The sequence below is a fragment of the Myxine glutinosa genome, chromosome 3 (assembly GCF_964187855.1).
Source record: "Myxine glutinosa chromosome 3, kmMyxGlut1.1, whole genome shotgun sequence".
In the NCBI taxonomy this organism is placed as follows: domain Eukaryota; kingdom Metazoa; phylum Chordata; class Myxini; order Myxiniformes; family Myxinidae; genus Myxine; species Myxine glutinosa.
In genome coordinates this window covers 53,219,216-53,245,978 of record NC_136263.1, presented here as the reverse complement: position 1 = coordinate 53,245,978, position 26,763 = coordinate 53,219,216, and the positions used below count along the sequence as shown (strand labels likewise).

General features: G+C 44.8%; 1 protein-coding gene across 10 annotated transcripts in view; it reads left to right on the top strand.

Annotated features, from left to right (window-relative positions):
- LOC137423563 (rho guanine nucleotide exchange factor TIAM1-like) overlaps positions 1–26,763 on the top strand; it is a 209,775-nt gene that overhangs the window by 156,622 nt on the left and 26,390 nt on the right. For 7 of the 10 annotated variants that reach the window (XM_078774029.1, XM_078774038.1, XM_078774030.1 and 4 more), the window contains 4 exons: positions 15,151–15,297; positions 16,073–16,162; positions 17,128–17,253; positions 20,427–20,535. In XM_078774029.1, the coding sequence (XP_078630155.1) occupies positions 15,151–15,297; positions 16,073–16,162; positions 17,128–17,253; positions 20,427–20,535 (472 nt within the window). The remainder of the gene's footprint in view (positions 1–15,150; positions 15,298–16,072; positions 16,163–17,127; positions 17,254–20,426; positions 20,536–26,763) is intronic. The other 3 variants (XM_078774035.1, XM_078774036.1, XM_078774037.1) reach the window with 2 other exon arrangements.

The following is a 26,763-nucleotide window of genomic DNA, read 5'->3' as shown; positions in this document are numbered from 1 at the left end:
CAACCTCACCACATACAAGGCTTTCATCCGCAGCTCAATGGAATACTGTTCCCCCCTCTGGGCTGGTGCTCCTGCCTCACACCTAGCTTGGCTTCATGCTGTTGAAACCAAAGCTTTCAGAATCATTGGAATCTCCTGCGATGTAGTCAACACCGAGGGCCTTTCACTCACTCACCGCAGGCAGGTTGGTGGTCTTTCTGTCTTCTACCGACTCCTCTCCGGCCTTGCTCCCCCAGCTCTCTCTGTGCTCTGTCCCCCCAATATTCCTTCAGGTCGCACAAGATCTGCCTGCAACCCTCTTATGGTTAAACTGCCAAAGTCTAGGCTCTCTGCTCACCTTCACTCTTTCATTCCCCTTTTCTCCCGCCTCTGGAACAAACTCCCCCACTCCCTTCAATCCCACTCCTCCCTCCAGGTCTTTAAAACAGCTGTTCACCACCATCTCTTATCTTCCCCCATCGAAAACCTTGATCTTTTCTACCCCCGGTAATTCACCCCAGAGTCCTTGCAGTGTTCATATGTTTTATTCCTCTCCCACCTCCCCCCAAGTCCTCCCGATGTCCCTGCTCTCAAATGTTGTGTTTGTGTCCTTCCCCCTCTTCCCCCTCTCTTTTGTGTCCTTCCCCCTCTCTCCCCATCTTGTCTGCCGCTCCCCTTGTTTTGTGTGTCGGTTTGTCTTTTTGTGTGATTAATGTTAGCTCTTTCACGAGCCTCGATCTTGTATACAAAACAAAACAAAACAAAAAAGAAAAAAGAAAAAAAAGAAAAAAAAAAGAAAAAAAAAGTGATTCTTCACAATTGGGAGATAGGACCAAAAACGATACATAGCAGGATATCTCAAAAGGTTGTGGACGGATTTGGACGAAACTTGTTGGATAGGTTGTGTGTGTGTGTGACAAGGAAGAATTGATTCAATTTTGGTGATTATCCGGATCCGGATCCAGCTAGTGGAATTTTTAAAGTGATTCTTCACCATTGAGTGATGTGGCCTCTCTACTGAGTGCCGTTCTAGTTAAAGTTGTTTCTTGTTTCGGTCTATTCCTATATTTGTTTTTATAATGCATCTGATTGCATAATTGTCAATCACGTTTCTGTCTTGTACATACCCATCACCTCCTCACCACTGCTACTTCTCATCATCAGCCAGGTGTGCCAATGTGCCATCCCACTTGAACATCATTATCTGTCTTTTGGTGTCTTCATTTATGTAATCGTTTATCTTCTGTTTTGATTTTTTTCATCCTCATTGTTTTTTTAAAATTGTACATTGAGATCTCATCACCATCACTTAGAGTCATTCCTGATTGCAAACAAATACTGGTTGCACAATGGAAGACCCAAATCCAAAAAGGGAGGCAACACAAAGTAGTACAGGCACCCAGCATGAGGGTCAAGTTGACATTTCGACCAGAGTGGTCTTCATCCGGGACTGTGCGATGCCCCATTTTCATCATCACCTTGCATGTTGTGGACGTTTTGTATATATTGGGTATGTGTGGGTGCAATTTAAGTTTGTTTATATTTTCATTGTAATTATAAAAGATAGGGCACATAATCAAAACAGGAACACTAATCTGCATTAACGCCCACTTTCCTGGACTACGTATGACACCTGTGATATTTTACACTGTAATCCACTAACCTAAGTGTTGGCTTAGCGGTTAGGGTGCCGGCTTGGGATCCTAGGATCCTGGGTTCGAATCCCGGTCGATCGCTGAATTAACGCCAGGGGGGTTGACTCAGCCTGTCATCCTTCCGAGGTCGGCAAATTGAGTACCAGCTTGCTGGGATGAATGATCACGGTGTGTACCCCGATTTAGAATAGGTACACCGTATCCCTGCGCATTGTAAGAGGCGACCAAGGGTTGGCGTCAGGAAGGGCATCCGGCCATAAAAACATTGCCTCAAACAGGGAACCATGATTGTCATGGGGCCCGCAAGGCTAACCCCTGCTCCAGCGGGGAAACTGGCCTTAAAACGATCATTCATTCATAAGCCATGTTAATAATACATGTTCCCATGCATGAAACTTCAATGCAGAGGGAGGTCATTAGGACCATCAAATCCTGCCTTATCAGCGGACCATCAAATCCCTTACCAAGAAATTCTAGTTTTGTATTCTTAATTAATTTTCTGAAATTTGTAGAATTTGTTTTTCCCTTGGAAGGGAATAAAGGTGGAAAAAGTCTGATTTAATGCAATTTAATTCCAGACTATACGACAACAAAAGGTGAAAATTATGAAAGGGGTTGTAGACTTTCTATAGGCAATATATATATTTATATATTTATTTCTTTCTTGTCTGTCTATGACCAGTTATGATAGGGTTGTGATGTATCATTGTAAGGCATATATGGAAATGTTGCACTACAGAAACTTATCTGCTGAAAAAATGATTTCCCAGAACTATTCCATGGGAGGCACTTTCTCTGCACCGCTGTGCCTGGTTGGGTGTGGATGCCGATAGCCTATCAAAATTCAGATATTTCTCTCTCAAAGTTAAAGGCACTGGTCTTCAGTGTCTGTTGTCGATGGATAACTGTGTTGAGGCAGATTTTTTTTTTTTTTTTTCATACAGAATCGAGGCATGTGTGAGAGCTAACACATTGAACATGAAAATATGCTCAGACACATAAAACATGCAATGAAGGGAGTGGGAGGCAAGAGGGGGAGAGAGAGGAAAGTACACAAGCACAACAACAGAAGAGAACAGGGACGTCGGTAGATCTGTGGAAGGGGGAGGGCTGGGGGAGGAGGGAGGGAGGGGTACATGGTATAAAGCAAATGAACACTTCTAGGAATTTCAGGAAAGAAGTTGAGGATTTAAAGAGGCGGATTTGGGGTGTTTTAACGGAGGTAGAAAATATCAAGGTTTTGGATGGGGAGTGCAATAAGAGATGGTAGTGAACAGCTGTTTTAAAGACCTGGGGGGATGAGAGGGATTGAAGAGAGTGTGGGAGTTTGTTCCAGAGGTGGGAGAAAAGAGTGAAGGTGAGCAGAGTCTTGATTTTGGCAGGGATTATGGAAGATTATGGAAGACGGAGAGGATTGCAAATTACAACAATGTCCAACAGGATGGTGCACAGTTAGCACATTTACCTTTGAGCTCTCAGGTCTGGGTTCAATCCCTGACCACTATAAAATGTCTGAATGGTGTCTGAATGAAGCAAAGCGCTGCATCAGTGGTGTGCCGTCACTTGCACGAGTGTTAAGCCAGTTGTCTCTTGTGCTTTTGTTTGTTGGTTGATTTTAAAGATCCCACCGTTATTTTGTGAAGATAAGGCGAGTTATTGCCAGCACTCTGAGCAAATTACAAATTACATAGCTTGAAAACCGAGAGCGAGGATATAAGTATAAAACCACAGAATTATGCCACCTTCCTGAGAATGTGTATAAATCAATAAAAAATATATAAAAGATTGAAACTAGAACGGCACTCTTCGATGTCACGACGTCGACTGATATGCCTCCATCCCCGTTATTACATCATTATAATACTTGTATCAAGTTTGATTTAAATCCATTCAGCTGTGCCCAAGTTAGCACATTTTTACCTGACATGACCTCTGACATTTGACCCATTGACCACAAAATGTAATCAGTTCATGTTTACATCATTATACATACCTGTACAAAGTTTTAATTTAACACAAGTTCTCGCATTTTTACCTGACATGACCATTGGCCTTTGACATCACGACCCCCATAATCGAATCAGTTAATCTTTACAACATTATACATACCTGTACCAAGTTTGAATTAGATCACCCTAGCCATTCTCAAGTTATAGACCTATTACAGATTTGACTTTTGACCCCAAAATATACTCACTTAATCTTTACATCATTATACATACCTGTACTAAGTTTGAATTAGATCACTTCAGCGGTTCTCAAGTTAGAGACCTATTACAGACTTTGACCTTTGACCTCTTCACCCCAAAATCGAATCAGTTCATCTTTACATCATGACACATAAGTGTACCAAGTTTGGTCAGAATCTCATCAATGGTTCTTAAGTTATCGTGGTAAGTGTATTTTTACCTAACATGACCTTTGGCCTTTGACCTCGTGACCCCAAAATCTAATCATTTCATCTTTACATCATTATACACCAACAACGGTACCCGCCCTATGGGCGGGGCTTCAATTGGGAGGCCCAAATGAAAAGGCTAAATATCAGAAATTGAAGGCTTTTTTTCTTTTAAACGATTCATATAAACATCATCCGTTAAATCTCGATCGGTGCAGACGATTGTGCGGCACCCGGGAAAATAACGTCATGCGGGAGCAAGTATCAGCAGGATGTGGCAGTGTGGGAGTCCACGTTTCTGATCCTCCTGCATGCCGGAGTAGCCCACCACTTCTCCAAGCATTCCGCTCTTCAGATCCGCCATGACAGATTTAAGCTTGATACTGAAGACGCGTGCAGTTACTCCTCCCGATGTCCTAGTACTCCCGATACGTGTTTCCTTCATTGTAAAACTACCAAATCAACAGTTAAAAGGATTTTGAGCCGATAGCTGTTACGGCCTTGGCAAGATCGATGGAGACAGCGATCTGTTAGCGTATTCACCGCCCAAATAGCTATGTGGAGTTCTCTCATGTAGAGATTAAACTAATCGTGTTCACAATCGCTATGTCGTATGTACTCCCGATACGTGTTTCCTTCAGTTGCAATGGGTTATAATTCTCTCAAGCAGGGATTCAACCCGTGTCCTTATAAAAGGTCTTTGTCCGAGGTCACCGAGTCCGATCGATGCAGCTGTGCAGCGATCGGTGCAGCCGTTTGTGTGGCACCCGGGAAAGCAACATAGTCACAATGAGAACAATGAACGTTATGCGAACACGAATGTTGTGCGTGAGTCCAAACCTGAGAATGCTGGAGACTAAAGCTGAAATTGGGAAAACTAAATAGCCTACTTTACTCCTGGAGATCCCAGGATTATCCACACAAAATATCTTCGCGATCGGTTTAGCAGTTTTTACGGTACCTTCGAACAGACAGACAGACAGACAGACAGACAGACGGACGGACGGACATTTGGTTAATTATAGTAGGATACCTGCACCAGGTTTGACTAAGATCCCTTTAGCCATTCTCAAGTTATCGTGGTAATGAAAACCTATCACAGACAGGCGGACGGACAGGCTGACGGACAACCTGAAAACAGCAGTTTTTACGGTACCTTCGAACAGACAGACAGACAGACAGACGGACGGACATTTGGTTAATTATAGTAGGATACCTGCACCAGGTTTGACTAAGATCCCTTTAGCCATTCTCAAGTTATCGTGGTAATGAAAACCTATCACAGACAGGCGGACGGACAGGCTGACGGACAACCTGAAAACACAATACCTCCGGCGACTTTGTCGGCGGAGGCATAAAAACGATATTTAAGCGTATTGAGGGGTATGTGTGGGGTGAGGAGGGAGGAGGGAGGGGGGTGGTCGGGTGGTCATGGGTATTGTTAGCTAGGTTGACTGTTGTTTCATAACAGTTCTCTGTCAAATGTCTGCACAAAACCTACCATCTTTTAGGCCCGACAAACACTCGGGTATTTCAGACAAACCTTGTCCGATTTCTGGAAACCCTCGGATCCTTCGGCCATTGGTGTAGAATGAAACCATCTCGGTATATATATTATTTTGTGACTTGACTTTTCATTTTTCCTTGCATTTGCATGTGTGGTATTTTACACCCTCGGAAACATGCTGTGCACCCTATTTCATCTGTTTCTCCACTAAACATGCTTCAAAACGAATCACAAGGTGCAGTCACGTCTCCAGAGGGTTGTGTGGGTTTAAATTGCATTTTCCCCTTGGATCTAAGGATTTTAGATTTTAACAGGATCTAAGGCTTGCAGCGGGGCTAACACAAATACACACACACACACACACACACACACACACACACACACACACACACACACACACACACACACACACACAAGTTATATATTAGACACAGGGTAAAATAGATAATGTAAAGGAAGACCACGACAACAATTGCAACTGTGCTGCCTCACAAAAGGGCTCTGATGAGAAATAATCGATGAACCTGCTTGTATAGACAGAGTAACATTTGCATTTATGTGGCCCCATATTCCTGCATTTTGATGGATGTGGTGTCGTGCGTGCAGGCTGGTTTGGTAACTAATCAGATTTGTAAGGAGCCATCTTTAGATTATGTGCACCAGCATGATGGCATTTGACCCACCCTCCACCCCTCCAGACTGCCCACCTTCCCAATATGTACCTTCATGCCGCTTCCCTCCCCGAAGAGCTATCCTGTATATAGATGTTGTAGATATGAGAAACAGTTGATTTTTGACTTCAGCAAAAGTTTCCTCTTTCGAAAGTTCAGAGTTGCACTCCAGTACATGGCTTTATTAGGGATCCATTGTTTTTGTTCTGTTTTTTTTTTTTTTTTTGGAATACAGAATCGAGGCTCTTGAAAGAGCTAACATTTATCACACAAATCAAACAGACAAACAAAATATATAAAAAGAGGGAGCAGTAGACAAGATGGGGGAGAGAAGGGGAAGCACACAAACAACATTTGAGAGCAGGGTCATCGGGAGATGTGTGGGAGGGAGAGGCCTTGGGGGGAGGAGGCGTGGGAAGGGTGGCGGTGGGAGAAGTATAAAACACAAGGACACCAAGGACTTCCAGGAAAGAAGTTGGTATTTCAAAAAAGTGGGGTAGAATAGATCAAGGTTTTGGATGGGGGAAGATAAGAGATGGTGGTGAACAGCTGTTTTAAAGACCTGGAGGGAGGAGTGGGATTCAAGAGAGTGAGGGAGTTTGTTCCAGAGGTGGGAGAAAAGAGGAATGAAGGAGTGAAGGTGAGCAGAGAGTCTTGATTTTGGCAGTTTAACCATAAGAGGGTTGCAGGCAGATCTTGTGCGACCTGTAGGAATATTTGGGGGACAGAGCCCAGAGAGAGAGCTGGGGGGGGGGGGGGTGGGGGGGAGGCAAGGCCGGAGAGGAGTCGGTAGAAGACGGAAAGACCACCAACCTGCCTGCGGTGAGTGAGTGAAAGGCCCTTGGAGTTGGCTTCATCGCGGGAGATTCCAATGATTCTGAATGCTTTCGTTTCAACAGCGTGAAGACGAGCTAGGTGTGAGGCAGGAGCACCAGCCCAGAGGGGAGAGCAGTATTCCATTGAGCTGCGGATGAAAGCCTTTTATGTGGTGAGGAGCTCAGGTGTGCCAAGGAAGGACTTCGCATGACGGAGGATGCCCAGTCGGCGACTGGCTTTGGAGGCCAGATTTGAAATGTGGTTTTCCCAAGAAAGATCATGGCAGATAGTGAGACCCAAAAGCTTGAGTGACAGAACTTCTTGGAGAGGATTATTCAGAAAGTGGATGGGAGGGTTGTCCAGTCGGTCTTTTCGGAGAGACATCGTAAGAGTGTGAGATTTGTCAGGATTGAAAGACATGTTCCACTTGTTTGCCCAGTCTGTGATTTTGTCCAGGTCTGCAGAGAGTGAGGAGGCTGCAGACTGCCGATCTGAGGGATGAGCAATGGAGCGACAGAGAGTAGAGTCATCAGCAAAGAGATAGAGAGGATTTTCAAGAGAGTCAGAGAGATCATTGATGAAGACCAGAAAAAGCACAGGGCCCAGAACACTGCCTTGGGGAACGCCAGCCTGAACAGGAAGAGGAGATGAGAGAAACCCATTCAGGGCCACACGTTGATTATGACTAGAGAGGAAGTCCGCCAGCCATGCGTGGAGATTTCCATGGATACCAAAGGAGGAGAGTTTGGTGAGCAGAGCGGGGTGCCAGACCGTATCGAAGGCATGTGATATGTCAAGGGAGACAGCTCTGATTTCCTGTTTGGCATTAAGGACCTCCATCCATTGTTGAGAAAGCAGAAGCAGCATGTCCAGAGTAGAGTGACCAGGTCTGAAACCAAATTGATGATCAGAGATCAAGCCATTGGAGAAGAGGAAAGATTTCATATCCGAGGCAATGATGGATTCCATGACTTTGCTGATAATTGGGAGAAGGCTGATTGGTCTGTAGTTGCTAGGATCTGTTTTTGCACATTTTTTGTGCAAAGCGGTGATGTTGGCTGATTTTCAAGCAGATGGCAGATGACCTTGAGCAAAAGAGAGGGTGAAGAGAACAGAGAGAGGGAGTGAAAGAGCGGAAGAACAGGATTTTAGGACCTGTGGGCTGATGCTGTCAGGTCCAGTTGCAGAATCAGAGTCGAGGGTTGACAGAAACTTTTCCACCTTGTCAGGAGGAAAGGACACAGAGTCCAGGAGCAGCTGGGTACGACTGGGTATGGTGGGTACAGAGAGGGATGGGTTTGGGACACAAGATTTAGAAGCAAATACAGAGTTGAGGCATTCAGCTTTTTCATGTGCGTAGTCAGCCGTGTAGCCATTTGAGGTGAGGGAGGGGATGGAGGCGGAACAAACACCAGAAACAGATTTGACCAGACGCCACCAGGATTTGGAAGAGGGCGACAGATAAGAGAGTTCGGTCTTGAGAACGGAGAGATATTGTTTCCTGGCTCTCCTGAGGGTGGACACACACTCGTTTCGGGCTTTGTGAAAGGAAATGAGATTTCCTTCCGTTGGATTTGCTTTCCAGGAGACGAAGGCAAGTTGTTTCTGGGCAACAGCCTCACCACAAGATTCCATGTACCATGGACGGGAGGAAGGGTATGACAACTGAAGACGAGATGGGATAAATCTGTGCATGAGAGAGAGCAATTTACTTTGGAAGAATCTCAGGATGAGTTGATGTCAGAGGCGGTAGAGATGGGAGACCAGTCCAGATGATTGATGGCTGCTTGAAGACCGTGCCAGTTGGCCTGAGTGAAATGCCAGACCCGTCGACGCTGAGGAGGCTCTCTGAGAATGGTCAGAGAGATGTCCACTTTAACAAGCACATGATCAGATGAGCCGATTGGAGCAGAAGAAGAGCAGCAGACATTTTCAGGGAAGTTAGTCATAACCAAGTCCAGAAGAGAAGATGCTCCGTTGACTGAGATCCGGGTCGGGAAATTGACAGATTGTGTCAGTCCCAGTGAGTCGCAGAAGTCCTTTGCTGAGGAGCCATGGCTGGTGAGAGAGGTACCCACACCCAGCCAACTGGCATGGTGACAATTGAAATCACCACATATGAGGAAGAGAGAGTTGGGATGGGAAGATAGAAGTTGGTCCATATTATCAGACAGCGAGATGTAGATGGAGTCATCACTGTTTGGTGGACGGTACAACACACATATGAACAAAAGGTGGGAGCGAAGGGGAAGCCGTAGCCAAAGGTATTCCTGGGGGTGAGGTGGAGAGAGGGCAGTGCAGGGCGAGTGAGGAAGAGAGTTTTTTTTTTATAAAGATAGCAACCCCACCTCCAGGACGAGGCTCAGGTCTATCATACCGGAGGAGGGAGTAACCTGGGAGAGATACCAAGGAATCAGAGACATCATGAAGGAGGAAAGTTTCTGTTAAGCAGATCACGTCTGGTTTGTCAGAAGGAACCTGTATGGAGAGATCAGTCAAGTTTGAGCGAAGGCCTCGGCAGATGTTTGAGGTCCATACCGTTAATGTAGATGAAGGGGGAGCATCGGATACAGAACAGGGGGGGGGGGGGGTAGGGTAAGATGTGGAAGAGGAGGAAGTGGTAGGGAGAGCTGTTGAAGGTGTGTCAGAGATTTCAGAATAGCTTGGAGAAAGGGAAGGATGGGGCGGACAAAGGGTTTGATGGTGATTGGGTGAGGCACAGTGAGGTGTTATTTGAGGAGGGGAAGAGCGAGGCAGAAGGTTGGGGGAGATGAAGGTGAAAGTTGGAAGGGGGAAGAAGTGGGGAGGACGCTTTGAGGAGGAGGGGTGAGAGGGGAGTCTAGGAGGGGAGGAGCGAGGAAGAGTCTCGGAGGGGAGGGGTGTGGGGGGAGCTTAAGAGGGAAGGGGCAAGGGGGGAGATTTGAAAGGGATGGGTGATAGGAAGGATTTGGAAGGGAGGGGAAGGGGGAAGATTTGAAAGGGATGGGTGATGGAGAAGATTTGGAGGGGAGGGGCAAGGGGGAAGATTTGAAAGAGATGGGTGATGGGGAAGATTTGGAGGGGAGGGGCAAGGGGCTAGATTTGGAGGGGAGGGGTGATGGGGAAGATTTGGAGGGGAGGGGTGAGATTGGATTTTAGAAAGTGTACGATTAATGGGAAACGAACATTTATTGCAAAATGAGTTTCTTGTGACCTTCGAGTCAAAAATACGTTTGAGGACGCTGGAGGAGGGGTGGAGTGCAGGAGAGTTTCGGGAATGTAGAAAAGAGGAACTGTAAGAGATGGAATTTTTTTTTTGGAATGAATAGATTTGGCGAGAAAGTCGAAAGCATTCTTTTATAGAAGAAGAAGAAAAAGGTGTTATAATATACAACAGAATACAGTTCTTCAGGGGAAAGTTTAAACATTTTTTAATTGAGCAGTGAAAACTATCTGGGGAAATGGAAAATGGAAATGGGGGTGAAGCACATGATTGAAGAACGAACGAACAAATAAGAACAACGAATAAACGAATAAGAACAACGAATAAGAACAGAGCAGGAATTTTTTTTTTTTTTTTTGAGTTGAGATTTTAAACAAGGACGTATGGGGTGAAAGACTGGGACAAAAACAGAGAACGAAAGTAATTGCAGCACAATCGACGGACCGCTGAGAGAAAAACAAAGCCTCAAGGTGGGACACGGTAGCCTACTTGGCCTCAAAATACGCGACACGAATTAACCGACGATTTTGTATACAGGTATGAAAAATTAACACCGAGAATCTTACTAAGGACACACTATAGGTACACACACCGAAAGTTAGATACAGTTTCGACAAAAACACAATTGTGAAAAATTACTTAACTTCGAAAGCGTGAGCGCATGGACAGCTTCGAAAAGACGTGACCTCGCCGACAAAGATCTCGCCTATTTATTGTTGTTATTCGTCCATGTGATTTTTGTGGACTTTTGTGGGTTTATTCCATTTTAAATTCATTTCCTCGGCAACTATTAGTCCGATTGGCACTAAATTTTCACCATGGTATGCGGCTACTCATGTAGAATATGCTAATGATAACTATGACGTCACATGGTACGGGCGCCATCTTTGAAAAAAATGGAAAAACTTTGGACCTCTATCTCCAAAACCGCTCAATGGAAAAAATTGAAACATGGTTCATTGTAAAATACTCCGCATGGGGAATACGAATGTTAACCATGACATCATAGGTGCCTTCATTATGACGCCATAATTCGACGAGTACAACGCTGTATCCGATCAGTTTGAAATTTATTGTGCTTGTTCTACTCAGCAATATAAGAGAATGTAAATCAATGACATCATCGCTTAGGTGGTTTGGCAGCCATATTGGATTGAACATAAAAACTTTAAAATTCAACTCCTCCAGAATGGCTGACCAGATCGATGTGAAACTTCATGCACATGATCGACTGGACTTGGGGAATATAGGGTGTAAATGTTAACCTCATAGGTCACATGTTCTGGCAGGTATGACATTTTTAAAGCCTACCCCTTTAAAATCAACTCATCCGGGACGGCTGGGCAGGTCAAGTGGAAACTTCACACACATGTTCCCTAAACCTTGATGATACCAGGGTGTTTTCAAATAAATCATAGGTCACATGTTGGACAGCTATGTTGTTGAACATAGGACAGCTATGTTGGATCAAACGAAAATAAATAAAGAAATACGTATTTCTCTGAAACTGCCAAAGCTATTCAAGTCAAACTTTGCAAGTATATTCTAGTCATCAAGGGAAATACATGATTAAAATTTCAACATGATCAGTCGCACGGTCTGACACCCAGAATGTTTTAAACATTTTATGAAGAAGAAGAGGACGTCATGGGTCACGTGTACGCTGAAAGCGGGATTGTATCAAAGCGGGGTAGATTGGATCCCGGTCACAATTGCCTGCAGTTATAAAGTGGCCAGTTGTAGGTGGCCCGTCTCGTTATTATTAGTTATTTTTCATTTTTTTTGCAACTCAAATTGCCATGCCATTCGGCTCATTTGGTTTCATTACTTCCAACAAAGAAAAGCAAAAACAAACAAACAAAAAAAACTTTTTTGAGGTTTTTTTTTCCCCCCAGTTGGAAGCTTTCCGAAACTTCAGCTTTTCTACCTTTTTCATCTCTTTCTACCTTTCACCTTCATCTCTTTTCTACCCCCCGCTAATTTCGGTCCCCTTGTGTTTTATACCTCTTTCACCCCCCCCCCCCCCCTCCCCATCCCATGCCTCCTGCCCCCAAGCCCTCTCCCTCCCACACTTCTCCCTGCTCTCAAATGTTGTGGTTGTGTGCTTCCCCTTCTCTCCCCATCTTGTCTTCCGCTCCCTCTTTTTGTATATTTTGTTTGTCTGGTTGATTTGTTTGTGAAATAAATGTTAGCTCTTTCACGAGCCTCGATTCAGTATACAAAAAAAAAGAAGAAAAAAAAAAAACGAGACCAAAACCATTTAACCCATTTCTTCACCACATATTCCCTTGTGAAAGAGACTCGGCCCTTTTTGAGCCAACCCTAAGTTCTTGCAGGGCGTCATGGGCAGTGGCTGTGTTGATGTAACGCGCCACTGCTTCGCTGGCACAGCTTTTCCTGCTTGGAAACATTCCTCATTTTGTTCGCACTCTTGGTAAACGCCGATAAGAGTTATCTTTAAGAATCCATTCAAACAGTTTCAATGAGGTCACTTCTGCCACGCAGACGCCCAGTCCGTCCAATGAATCGCATACGTCCCGTGACATTCATTTGGCTCTACTTTGGGTACATTTATTTATTACGTACATATAGTTGGTGAGGGAGAGGACGGATCACGTGAGAGTTTCAAATTCAGAAAAGGAAGATGGATGGATGTTGACAAAGAGAGAGGAGGGTAGGGGACTGGGGGATGAGAAAGAGGTTCGTGAGTAAAGGGAGTGGAGGGGGGAAATGTTCCATGCCATTGGCACACAAAATTAATACATGGCTCCTTGTCTTTGTCAACATGTATGGATGGCAGGAGAACATGTCAGGCCACAGTAAATTGGAGTAATGCTTTTGAGATTTTTGTTTGTTTTTTGGTTTTGTATGCAAGATCATCAAGGGACGTGGAGGAGCAAGGTTATGGAGGTTGATAGTTGGACACAACAAGCAAGGTCGAAGTCTAAGTTTTTTTGGGAGTTTTTAAGTCTAAGTTTTTCATGTTTTCAAGTCTTTCCTGTGACTCAGACAGGGTTGCATTTGAACCGCCGACCTCCCAGACTCAGAGTGGACGCTCTGAACATTACACTACCAAGTTTGGTTAAAATTAATTACATATAATTATAAGTTGTTTATATTGTGGCCTTTTGACTGCAAGTTATGCACTCTGGTCTTCTTCATTTCCTTTCCGCAAGTTAAATTGGTGTTTCAATAGAAAGCACTTTTAACCTTCCCCTGTCCTAGTGGGTTTGATTGTGGCCTGTATTTCTGTGCTTGTATCATGTGGTATAAAAATTTACTACTACTACCACTATTGCCACCTTATTCTTCTCCTTCTTTTGACTTCTAACTTCTTCTTTTACCTTCCTCTGCAGCCCCAATAATTCTCTTCTGTAGGGTTAGCCGGGGAAAGTTTATGGCCTATGCCTTTCACGACCTGGCTGGCCAGGCCTCTGAAATTTGACTGAATGTGGAAGGAACTCGTAATTTGTTCAAGGTGCCAGTGATAACATGGGACGCCCAGTTTAACATCCATCCAAGGGACGGCAAACACGTGGATGAATCTCCCTGCCTGTGAAATACCAGGAATATGGCAGTTTTGTACAGTCGAATCGAGATTCAAACTCAGTCTAGATAGCTCTGAGATGGACACCTCTGTTGGCTTGCCAGGCCCATTTTGCAATGATAACGATTCTTTTCGAAGATTCGAGAAAATTTTCCAATTTATTTCTCTTATGCAACGCAGCCTTCTCTGCTTTTTTTTTCCTTCAGCGATCGAGCCTTCCTTAAGAAAAGGGCTGCGCATGTGTGACCGAGTGCTTTGGTGATTGGGGTGATGTGGGAAGGGTAAGCATGCAGGGAACACAGGGAAGGAGTACATTTTGCGAGTGCACACGTGTCTGCATTGTTGTTTGCTGAACACGTGATTTAAAAAATAAATAATTGTTGCCAATCCTGTAAGCTTACAGAGCTCAGATGAAAATCCAAATTATGGCATTCCACCGTTTATAGCCGAGTCAATGTCAATATGTTTGTATTTCAATGTGTGTACGCACGGTTAAGTGTTGGTGCAACATGAGTTCTTGGGTCCGGTCCCTATAATGTTTATTTTGTGTGTGTGTGTCCCTTCTTTTTTTTTGGCTGATTGCAATTATATATTTTTACAATTTGGCCTTACGTCCGATCCACAATTGCAGAGCACTTAAATCCAGTACCCTTGTTGCCGGAGGAGTGCATTTCCCTTCGACCTTGATGCTCCGAGTGAAGGAGCTCGTCTGGTTAGGGAGTGGGCTGTTGGCTGTTGCCCGTGGAGTGGGGAATGGGGAGATGTTGGGAGGGTTGAGCGTGCATGGAGCACAGAGGGAGGGATCTCCCTGGTGCAAGAGGTGGTGTGCTGTCGCAGTGCCTCGCCGTACTCGCACCACTGGTAGAGAGACGGACCCCACGGCTGCCTTTTACCCTCGAGCGGGTGTCCTCTCAGGCAAGGTGGAAAATGGTGGCATTTTGATTTTGGCGTGTTGTATGTATGGCCTCGTCAGTGGAGCTTCTGAACTGTGAAATGTATTTTAAGTTGATGCATGACTGGGTAGGTATAATCTCAGGATCATTTCGAGTGGAAAACAAAATGTTTTTAACGGCGTAAAAAAGGAAATGATTTTTGAGGATATGCCGTGAGCATGTAGTGAGATGGAAGCGGCTGCAGGAGGTGAAGCAGAAGGTAAAGCAGCAGAGGAAGGGAAGTCGGTGGGGGTTGTGTTAGGTTGGTGTGGTGGAGGGGTGAATTGACGTCACACTGAACCGCTTCATCGTTACTCTATCTGCATTCTCCTGCTCCATACACACCATGCCACACTCTTCCTATCCACTTCTCGTTGACATCAACCTCCCGCCATTCCCTTTTCTTTCTCCCTCCGCTCCCATTATGCTCGTCGTCCGTGCAGGGTACGCAGTTGCCGGGACAGACCAGAGCTTATGAAGAGAAAATCGCAGGCATGGGTGAACAGTCACCCCCTGGACAGCTCTCGGATGCAGACCGTCTGTGGAAGGTTATAATCGAACTGGTGGAGACAGAGAGGAGCTACGTCAAGGTGAGAGAGAACCTTTTAACTCGCAAAACTAACTGGGCGCTCTTGGGAGTACTGAGGCCTTAGAACTTTTGGGTATCAGAATGATGATTATGGAGAGCAAAGAAGTGGGGGAGAACAAGGAGAGAGGTTGAAGTAGTGGTGGAATTGGGGGATGGTGGGACTGCCGAACGATGTGGTAGGGGTGGGTGGTGTTGCTGGTGAGAGTTGAGATGTTATTCCTTTTAGGAAATGCTTATGAAGGATCAGGATGTATGGTGGTAATTGTGTATAAACTGAGGACAGCACAAAGGTCAACAGTCGTACCTATAATGGGTTAAGCTGCAATGGAGGGTGTGATGATGAAAGGTGCGTGCATGGTGGTTAATGGAAGAGTGAGGGAGTGTAGGTTGTATGTGATAAAAAATTTCAGCGATCACATTATCCGATGGGAATAGGAAGGGAAACCTTGCACTGTGGTCTTCCTGCATTCCAGCACACGGGAAATAATACATGGGAGTTTGAGAAGCGTTACAACATGTTTGGCTTTGGTCCAGGAAAGTTTTCATGAAAATGATGCCCAATGCAGGTCCTCGAACGTTTTGGTGGAGTAAATGGAGGGAATTGACAGATTGCCCGAAGTGCTGTTGGAATTCCCGAAAAGGAGGGGAGGGATGAGATTGAGACAGGTTAGGATTATAAGATGTGATGACAATAGGATGGAGGATCGTTAATCGTGCGGGTGAAACTATCGGGGTGGAGGATGACCGAGTGGTGTGCGCTCTCACGTGCTTTGCAGGATTTGAAAACCCTGCAGGAGGTTTACGTCAGGCCATTGCAACACGAGAGTTATCTGTCGGCGGAACAGGTAACATCATCCAGTTCAAAGGTGGATTTGAATCCGTGCGTGCTTATTTCACACCGCCATAATTACAAAGCATTGTGATATTGCTTTTGTTTGGGGAAGCTTATGAAATACATTAAAACTCCTTTTCTCTCCTTTTTTGTCATGACTCTCACACTTCATACCTCTGTCTTTCTTTCCATCCTTCCCTCCCTCCCCCCTCCTCGCCTCCCCTCCCTCCCCCTCGCCTCCCCTGCCTCCCTCTCCTTCCCCCCTACCCTCTCCTCCCTCCCCTCCCCTCCCCACCCTCCCCTCCCTTCCCCACCCTCCCCTCCCTTCCCCACCCTCCCCTCCCCTCCCCACCCTCCCCACCCCACCTCGCCCCCCACCTCCCCTCTCTGCATTGGCACGTCTTCTTTCTACCTCTCTCTCCAACCTCTGTTCCCTTTGTTTTCACTTCCTTCCCCACCCCCTCATTTATTTATTTTCCTCTTCTTTGATTCTTCCCTCCTCCACCACTACCCCCAATCTATTCCTCTACTCTTCTTTTCTCTCCCTCTGTTTCCTCATCTCTCTCTCTCTCTCTCTCTCTCTCTCTCTCTCTCTCTCCTCTCTTTCTCTTTCGCTCTTTCTCTCGCTCTTTCTCTCGCTCTTTCTCTCGCTCTTTCTCTCGCTCTTTCTCTCGCTCTTTCTCTCGCTCTTTCTCTCGCTCTTTCTCTCGCTCTTTCTCTCGCTCTTTCTCTCGCTCTTTCTCTCGCTCTTTCTCTCGCTCTTTCTCTCGCTCTTTCTCTCGCTCTTTCTCTCGCTCTTTCTCTCGCTCTTTCTCTCGCTCTTTCTCTCGCTCTTTCTCTCGCTCTTTCTCTCGCTCTTTCTCTCGCTCTTTCTCTCGCTCTTTCTCTCGCTCTTTCTCTCGCTCTTTCTCTCGCTCTTTCTCTCGCTCTTTCTCTCGCTCTTTCTCTCTCTCTCTCTCTCTCTCTCTCTCTCTCTCTCTTATAATTCCCTTTCTTTAGCACGAGGTGCTCTTTGGACAGCTGAATGGCTTGCAGAACTTCCAGCTGGAGTTTCTGCAGACCCTCGAACAGGGCCTTGCATTGGCCCCAACCCCAACGTGCTGCACGCAGCTGGGACAGTTCCGCGTACGAATTTGAGAAAATATGCTCAACTTAGAAATAAGGGCGTGTGTGTGTCTGTGTGTCTCTGTGTGTTTGTGTTTGTCTGTGTCTCTGTGTCTGTGTCTGTCTGTGTCTCTGTGTGTGTCTGTGTCTCTGTGTGTGTCTGTGTGTGCCTGTGTCTGTGTGTCTCTGTCTCTGTGTCTGTCTGTCTGTGTCCGTGTCTGTGTCTGTCTGTCTTTGTGTCTCTGTGTCTGTCTGCCTGTCTGTGTCTTTGTGTCTTTGTGTCCTATTTGTGTCTGTGTCTCTGTGTGTGTCTGTGTCTGTGTCTCTGTGTGTGTCTGTCTGTGTCTGTGTCTCTGTGTGTGTCTGTGTCTGTGTCTCTGTCTGTGTCTGTGTGTCTGTGTCTCTGTCTGTGTCTGTGTGTCTGTGTCTCTTTGTGTGTGTGTGTGTGTGTGTGTGTGTGTGTGTGTGTGTGTGTGTGTGTGTGTGTGTGTGTGTGTGTGTGTGTGTGTGTGTGTGTCTTGGGATAAGTGATGTTGCATTGATGGGTTGACTGACTGCCTGGACGCAACTGAGGTTGTGGATCCACTAATTTACCATCAATTGATGTGGATCCATGATCGAGGTTGTGGATCCGCCGTTTGGAGAGGTCCTGGGCTGAAAGGATTGAAACCTCGAGGAAGAACGGTGCCCAGCTGATGATCCATGCAGTCGGGAAACTAGTCAGTTGCTTACGGGTTAAGGTTCTTGCTTTAGGTGGAGGAACTATGTTTGAGGTTTACAATTTAAATTTTAAATAAAGTTGAATATGGGATGTTGTGAAATTAACATCATTTACAACAATCCTTTAAATTATTTAAGTTTAGAAACAACCGATACTGTACAATTAATTAAGTGTGTGTGTGTGTGTGTGTGTGTGTGTGTGTGTGTGTGTGTGTGTGTGTGTGTGTGTGTGTGTGTGTGTGTGTGTGTGTGTGTGTGTGTGTGTGTGTGTGTGTGTGTGTGTGTGTGTGTGTGTGTGTGTGTGTGTGTGTGTGTGTGTGTGTGTGTGAAAGAGGGATAGAATTGTAAGGAACAGAAATGAAAAAACGAGGTGTGTGTGTGTGTGATTGTTATCTGTATTCGGTGAAAGATTTGTATGAAAAAGAAAGCAGCACACTGAGCATCAAAGAATGAAAAGTATTTACTGTTGCCTGACATTTCAAGAACGGACTGAGAAGTGCAGCATCAGCATGACGTGGTGCTAAGTTCCAGTGGGAACGGTTGCACATACTGCATCTGAATAGGGAAACCAGTTGGTTCTTGAAACATCAGGCAACAGTAAATAATTATTTTTTTTATCACTCAGTGTGCTGCTTTCTATTTCAATATATATATATTGTATGTTGAGATTATTTGGGAGTGGGGTGGGGGGTGTGAGGAAAGGAAAGGAGGGTGATGGTGGGAGGAGGTGGGGAGGCGGTGGAGGAGGGGGGAGGGACCTTACCTTGATGGAGTTCGTTTGGAAGTAAATATAAATTATAGTGCAATGCTCTTATATGGTGATTAAGCAAAGACCGTGCCATCCTTGAGGAAGGATGTCAATCTAGCTGTTTTGGAGGCGCACAGTATCTTCTTTATATATATATATATATAAAATAAAGTTTTTGTTTGTTTGTTTGTCTGCACGCGCTAATCTCCTGAACGGTGAAAGATAGGAGGAAACCTCTGAAACAAAAAATGTCGAGACAGGCCCCGGGAAGGTTATAGGGTAGGTGGCGAGGCCGGTCGAGGCCGCTTCGGCCGGGCTGGGCCCATATCACAATTAAAAGCTGAGCTGAATTATAGTAGTCAATCTTCTATGGCCGCGAGTAAAAGCTGAATTATAGTAGTAAATTCGTTCAAAAAGAACTAAAAATGTGGGAACGGGCCCCGGGAAGGTTTTAGGCTAGGTGGCGAGGCCGGTCGAGGCTGCCTCGGCCGGGCTGGGCCAATTTCGCAATTAAAAGCTGAGCTGAATTATAGTTGTCAATCTTCTATGGCCGCGAGTAAAAGCTGAATTATAGTCGTAAATTCATTCAAAAAGAACCCGGGCAACGCGGGGTGCTTTCGGCTTGTATTTTATAAGAGCAAATCCATGGTTATTTCCCATGACCAAATTAATCACTTGCATGATAACCTGGACTCACTTGCATGATAATCATAACTGGTCGATCGCTGAATTAATGCCAGTGGGGTTGACTCAGCCTGTCATCCTTCCGAGGTCGGCAAATTGAGTACTAGCTTCCTGGGATGAATGATCCCGGTGTGTACCCCGATTTAGAATAGGTACACCGTATCCCTGCGCATCGTAAGAGTCGACTAAGGGGTTGGCGTCAGGAAGGGCATCCGGCCATAAAAAAACATTGCCTAAAAAAAGGGAACCTTTTGGTCATGGGGCCCACAAGGCTATCCCCCGCTCTAGCGGGGGAAATGGCCTTAAAACGATCATTCATTCATGATAAGCGAAATGTAATGCACGAATGTTACCTTTGTTTTGTAAGAAATTGTCAATGGCTCGATGGTCCAAATAGTCTCGCCCTGTGCCAAAGCTTCTTCGTTATTTGTTTTGGATGTTCAAATAATGTTGGACCTTTAGTCCGATTCCTGGCCTTGTGGTGCTTTTACAACGAGCCATCACTGCTGCCTGAATCAGGAAATGTGCGTAGTCACCTGCACCATGGCAATGAATGACAAAAAGGCACTAATTACCTCCGCCACCAAAGGTGGATGGAAGTTATGTTTTCACCCCTGTCTGTCTGTCTGTCTGTCTGTCTGTTTGTTTGTGAACAAGATATCTCAAAAAGTTGTGGTCGGATTCGGACGACATTTGGCAGAGCGGTTGCGTATGTGACAAGGACGAAATGATTCGATTTTGGTGAAGATATTTCGGATATGAGAATTCTTTAAATTTTTAAGTGATTCTTCCCCATTGGGAGATGGGGCTAAAAACGATACATAGCAGGATATCTCAAAAAGTTGTGGACGGATGATTTTGATTAAATGTGATTCTGTATTGTGATTTTCTGATCTACTCTAGGATACAAAACGTAAACTCTTTACCTGGCGGAGGTGTTATCTCCACTGAGTGCCGTTCTGGTTTCGTTTGCAACAATAGATTAACATCAGGAACCTTGCTTGGTTTCTCATCCATGTGTTTGCCTCCGTGTGTGTTGCAGCGCGTGCTTTTTTCACTTGGCGGTTCTTTCCTCTATTACTCCGACCACTTCAAGCTGTACAGTGCATACTGTGCCAGCCAGCCCAAGGCTCAGCGATTGCTGGAACAGGGTAATTGTTGGCATTCAATCAGAATCCAAGTGTCCTCATTTCACGTAGATTTGCCGCCGCCTCTCTGCTTTGAGAAGCGCCACAGCCTGCCACACGCTGCTCGCTCGAATCGGTTTGATATGTCTGAGCAGGTGGCACCAGGAATGTTTCGAAACGGCAATTGCCACACACACACACTTGCATTCATTCCATTCCCTGGCACATCAACGTTTTGCGTCATGGCACTGTTTTTTCCGTGTGTATTTGAACCTATTTTCAAGCGGCGCGATTTGTTCGAGGGCCATGAAATCCAACGAGCTGCATCATTATCTCGATTTGTGTGAAAGCGTGTGCCATCTTTGTTCATCCTGAGGCCAATTTTTTTTTTTTTTTTTTGCATACACATGTCCTACATTTTCCTTGCCTTGCCCACTCCTGTGTTGTGCAAGATGCTCTTATGGGGTTGTGGCATGGCCAGGATAGGCCACAGATTCTGTTTTTGCCTTTGTAACTGCTTGAAATATATTAAGAGGATTTTAAAAGAAACACGAGGGAAACGTTCAAAAAGTTATTGGTATGAGAAACCCATTAAATTCCAAGACATTTATTTATTTTATTGTACAAATATATGTAATCCGTAAGGAAATGGTTTTTTTGTACTAATCGCGTGTCCTGTACTTGTACGTTGAAGAACAACAAATATATAGTTTGGGTTTCTTAAACTTCTGTATATCATTCCCAAAACATTTTGAACTGCATTCATACAACTTCCTGGTTGGACGATGCGTTTCTGGTGCGTCGCAGCACATCGGAGATTCGGAGTTGGCTCGTGCACCTTCGATATTGGTCGCAAATCGATTGGATTCACACGGTTAAGGGTGATTAGATTCGATGAGATCAGATTTTTTCTTTTTGTGTTGCATATTTAATATCTATATTTAATCCGCCACAGTATAAAGAAGGTTATCTACTATATAAGAGAGCTGTTGGTCTGTGTGTTGCCATTTTTCTCAGAGATGGCTGAACGGATCTTCATCAAACTTTCAGAGGATCATCAGTGAGTGCCTGGGAGTGTTTTAGGTAAAAAAAAAAAAAATTTTTGAAAATAAAAAGCTCGTTTTTTTGGAGTTAAAAAAAAAAAATCGCTCGATAGTGCTGAAGCCTTTTTAAATTAATGATAGTTATATACAAGCACACATTCGCATAAATAAATACAAAACAATCACCAGACATTTGAATACAAATAAATCAAACAATTCCGGAAGTGTACGAAGCTGGTAGTACGGCTTCTTCTTCTTCCTGATCGGCATCACACTTCACTTTGAAACGTGATGAACGCCACATTCACCCACCAGCATATTATATGAACCCCCTTCCTCTCCTGCCTCCCCTCCTCCCCCCGCCCCTCCCCTCCCCCCTTCCCCCCTCTTGCTCCCTTCCCTCCCCTTGCCCCCTCCCCCTTCCCCCATCTTCCCCCCCTCCCTCCTCTTCTTCATCTTCATCATCTTTCATCAAACACCTTGGGGTGTTTAACAGTTTAACACTTGGGGTGTTCGGACTTCCAGTTTAACGTCCATCCGAGGGATGGCACACATTGATGCCTTGTCCTGCATGCCAGGGTGGCAGTTTAGAGTTGATCAGAGATTCAAACCCAGGTGGGAAAGCTTAGAGGAGAGTGAACAGTGACACGACATCTGCACAATGGATTACGATGTTTTATGAACCATATTGCTCTTTGAGAGTTTGGTTTGACAACCAGACAACAGCAGTGGCAATATTGTTGTTCATTGTTACCTCCGCCACCGAAGGTGGATGGAGGTTATGTTTTCACCCCTGTCTGTGTGTTTGTTTGTCTGTCTGTTTGTGAACAACATATCTCAAAAAGTTGTTGATGGATTCAGACGAAATTTGGCAGAGAGGTAGTGCATGTGACACGGACCAAATGATTAGATTTTGGTGAAGATCCGGATCCGGCTACTATAATTTTTAAAGTGATTCTTCACCATTGGGAGATAGAGCCAAAAACGGCATAGAGCACGATATCTCAAAGTTGTGGACGGATTCTGACGAAACCTGGTGTACCGTTCGCGGGTGTGACAAGGAAGATTGGATTTTATTTTGGTGAAGATCTGAACATGGATTCGGATACGAGAATTATTTAATTGTTAAGTGATTCTTATTCATTGAGAGATCGGGCGGAAAGCGATATATAACATGATATTTTAAAAGGTTATGGAATAATTATGACAAAACCTGGTTGATGAGTTGGTTAAGTGGCAAGAACAAGTCGATTCGATTTTGGTTCAGGTCCGAATCCAGATACAGCCCATCATTGGGATAAAAAAAAAAAACTGTTCGGCCTGGCTGAGGTATGCTCTCTACCGAGGGCCGTTCTAGTTTCTTTATTATTTATCCATTTAATTATTTAATAACCAAATACATATGTACATACTCTCTCCTCGGCTAGTTGTTGAAGTTTTGTTTTGGGGAGTGAGGTCAAACAATTAATTGAATGTCAGATAACCTGGTTAACTTGCACCGATCAATGGCCAATCAACTTGTTATTCTGATTATTTTCCTTTCGTCACGGCATGGATGGTTGAAGTGACAACAGCGTCTATTCAATTCCAGCATTCACTCAACTTGCATTGTATTCTGTAGAGGTAATTTTTAATGTTCTGCCAGACCGATGACGTCGATGTTGCCTTAGTCATCCATCGCATGACACTCCCGGGGGTTGATGGGAGTATGATTGGAGGATGACGGAGATTGTCCCTTAAGGATGTACCCAATGTATCATTGTTCAAATAACCTTTGCTTTTGTGGCTCCATTATCTCCTTGCTCTTGGTTCAGTCGATTTGTGCAAAATTTCAAGGAATTGTGCCTTTCATCATAAAATGATTAAACTTGGCACAGTTCTACATTGTCCTTCTGAATGATTTCAGATGTGGAGCCATCGGGAAAATGCACCATGTCGGCCTTAGCGGCCATTTTGGTGCCACTACGAGCTAAAATCACATTTTCTTTAATATCTTCCCAACTAAAGACGATACAGTAACAAAAATGGTGTCTATCCAAAAATCTGATCTATCCAAAAATGGTGTCTATCCAAAAATGGTGCCTATCCAAAAATGGTGCCTATCCAAAAATGGTGCCTATCCAAAAATGGTGCCTATCCAAAAATGGTGCCTATCCAAAAATGGTGTCTATCCAAAAATGGTGCCTATCCAAAAATGGTGCCTATCCAAAAATGGTGCCTATCCAAAAATGGTGTCTATCCAAAAATGGTGTCCATCCAAAAATGGTGTCCATCCAAAAATGGTGTCCATCCAAAAATGGTGTCGATCCAAAAATGGTGTCGATCCAAAAATGGTGTCGATCCAAAAATGGTGTCGATCCAAAAATGGTGTCGATCCAAAAATGGTGTCGATCCAAAAATGGTGTCGATCCAAAAATGGTGTCGATCCAAAAATGGTGTCGATCCAAAAATGGTGTCGATCCAAAAATGGTGTCGATCCAAAAATGGTGTCGATCCAAAAATGGTGTCGATCCAAAAATGGTGTCGATCCAAAAATGGTGTCGATCCAAAGATGGTGTCGATCCAAAGATGGTGTCGATCCAAAGATGGTGTCTATCCAAAGATGGTGTCTATCCAAAAATGGTGTCTATCCAAAAATGGTGTCTATCCAAAAATGGTGTCTATCCAAAAATGGTGTCTCATATTTCTGAATATCATCAAATGTTGTCAGGTATGAGCAGTAAACGATGCATGCTCTCACATTGTGGAATGTGGACATACTACCTAAAGCATCGTGCTTTCATCATAATGTTGATCTCATATCAAGGGTAACGTGCATACCATCGAGCTTCACTCATCTTAAAGAGGATGAAATATACTTGTAATAGGACACTGGACTAGTCATCACAGTCACCACCGCACTGGCACAAAGCTGTACATTTCAGGGCTGCTTTTGCCCTTTTTGCATCCAAAGCGCAAAAGTTTGCGTGAAGACTGCCTCACCTGATGAAGTGTTGTCCAGTCCACAGTGATTTTAACTCGTTGGGGTTGGTGCAGGTTCAGTCTGCCTGCAATGGCCTATTTGGGGCTACCTCCAGTACTTGCCCCCAGTAGTGCCACTTTGATAGACAGCTCTGTGGATGCGATGCATCAGAGCATCCTTGCTGCGGTGGATTTCCTCCATCTCTCGTCCTCACTTGACAAACAGCTTGTAATGTGCCTCATTGATGTCCTCTAAACTGCTTGTTCGGTCATATGGTAAAATTGTGAAGTGCTCCAGGATTGAACTGTCGTCTGCAGTGGTGCTTCTGAAACTGCTTGAAAGGCTGTGGCAGCTTCATCATGAGTTTCCGGGTATCGCATGCGTTGTTTTACCCCAAGAGGCAAATTATGACTGTGCCGCAGCCTGCATACAGCAGGCTTGGAACATGAGAAGGGCCTTTGACTCCTTTAGACCCAGTGGTGAGAAAGTCTAGTGAACAGGGATGTACAGGGAACTAGTGTTTTTTGTTTTTTGTTTTTTTTTGTATACGAGATTGAAGCTCCGGTAAGAGCTAACATTAATCACAAAAATAAAATATTAAAAAACGGACACACAAAACATACAATAAAGGGAGCGGGTGACAAGATTGGGAGAGAGAGGGAAGCACACAAGCACAACAGCAGAGAACAGGGATATCGGGAGATCTGTGGGAGGGAGAGGGCATTGGGGGAGGAGGCATGGGAAGTGGGTCTTCTTAATGGCTGCAAGGAGAAAGCTGGCTTGTCTTGTTGATGACTATACAAAACATTGGGTCCACGTGTGGCAACTACCAGCTTGTTTGATGCATGTGCGCAGCATGCCTTGCCAGAAAGGTAAAGAGCTCCGGCTTCTTGTCGTCAACTTGAAGAAACTGCTGCCAGTTTGTGGTGGGCAATTTGACCCTTGAACTCTTATCCTAGCTCATTTTCTGTGATTGCTTGATTGTGATTGATCACAAGTATGCTTGCTTGTCTGTGATTTCAGGCTGTTCTCAAAATATCAATCCCATAATATGTCCACTTGACTAGCCCTTTTGATTTGACCCTGGATGTATGGTATGAATAACTTCAATGCATAGTCATCAAAGGTTTTGGCACCAGCTGGTTTCACAATGTTGACAACTGCAGCTCCTTCAAGGATAATGACATCGGTCTCTGGAATATCAGATTTGATATCACCACAAGTTTTAAGACAGCTTTAAGTGTGTGGTGAAAAGACGTCCAAAATGTTCGGAATCTGAGTATTCCTTTATTCAAAAGCAACTCCACAACCAGCTCATCTCTCTTCCAGCCTCACCCGGTATTGCAAATCCATCAATCCAACAGAGCTCAAGCATATTCACATCTTATAAAATCAGAGGCAAAATTATGCGGCTACAAACTCGAAAGGTCAGACTTTTTACCAAGACAATAGCTGCCATGAAGAGATATTGACGGAGGGTAGGCCTGGTTTTCAGTTTTGTTATTACCTCTGGCGTTGGCTTAGCGGCTAGGGTGCCAGCTTAGGATCCTAGGATCCTGGGTTCGAATCCCGGTCGATCACTGAATTAACGCCAGGGGGGTTGACTCAGCCTCTCATCCTTCCGAGGTCGGCTAATTGAGTACCAGTTCACTGGTAATTCCCTGTTTGTCGTAAAAGGCGACAAAAAGGGTTGGCGGCAGGAAGGGCATCCGGCCGTAAAACATTGCTTCAAAAAGGGGACCGAAAAACAACAACAACCACGGTGCCCGAAAAAGGCCAACCCCCGCTTGTGGGGAAAAATGGCCTCTAAAGGTGGTTTTTTTATTACCTCTGCCACTGAAGTTGGACGTAGGTTATGTTTTTCACCTCTGTCTGTGAACAGAATATCTCAAAAAGTTGTGAATGGACGTTGATGAAATGTGGTGGACTGGTTTGAGTGTATGACGAGGATGAATTGATTCGATTTTGGTGAAGATCTGAATCTGGATCTGGATGTGAGAATTAAAAAAAGTGATTCTTCACCATTGAGAGATTGAGAGAGCATGATATATCAAAATGTTGTGGACGAGGTATGACAAAACCAGGTGGATGAGTTGGCTAGGTGACAAGAAAAATTTGATTAGATTTTAGTTCTGGTCTGGATCCTGTCTGTCTGGTGTTGGCTTAGCGGTTAGGGTGCCGGCTTGGGATCCTACGATCCTGGGTTCGAATCCCGGTCGACCGCTTCATTAACGCCAGGGGGTTGAC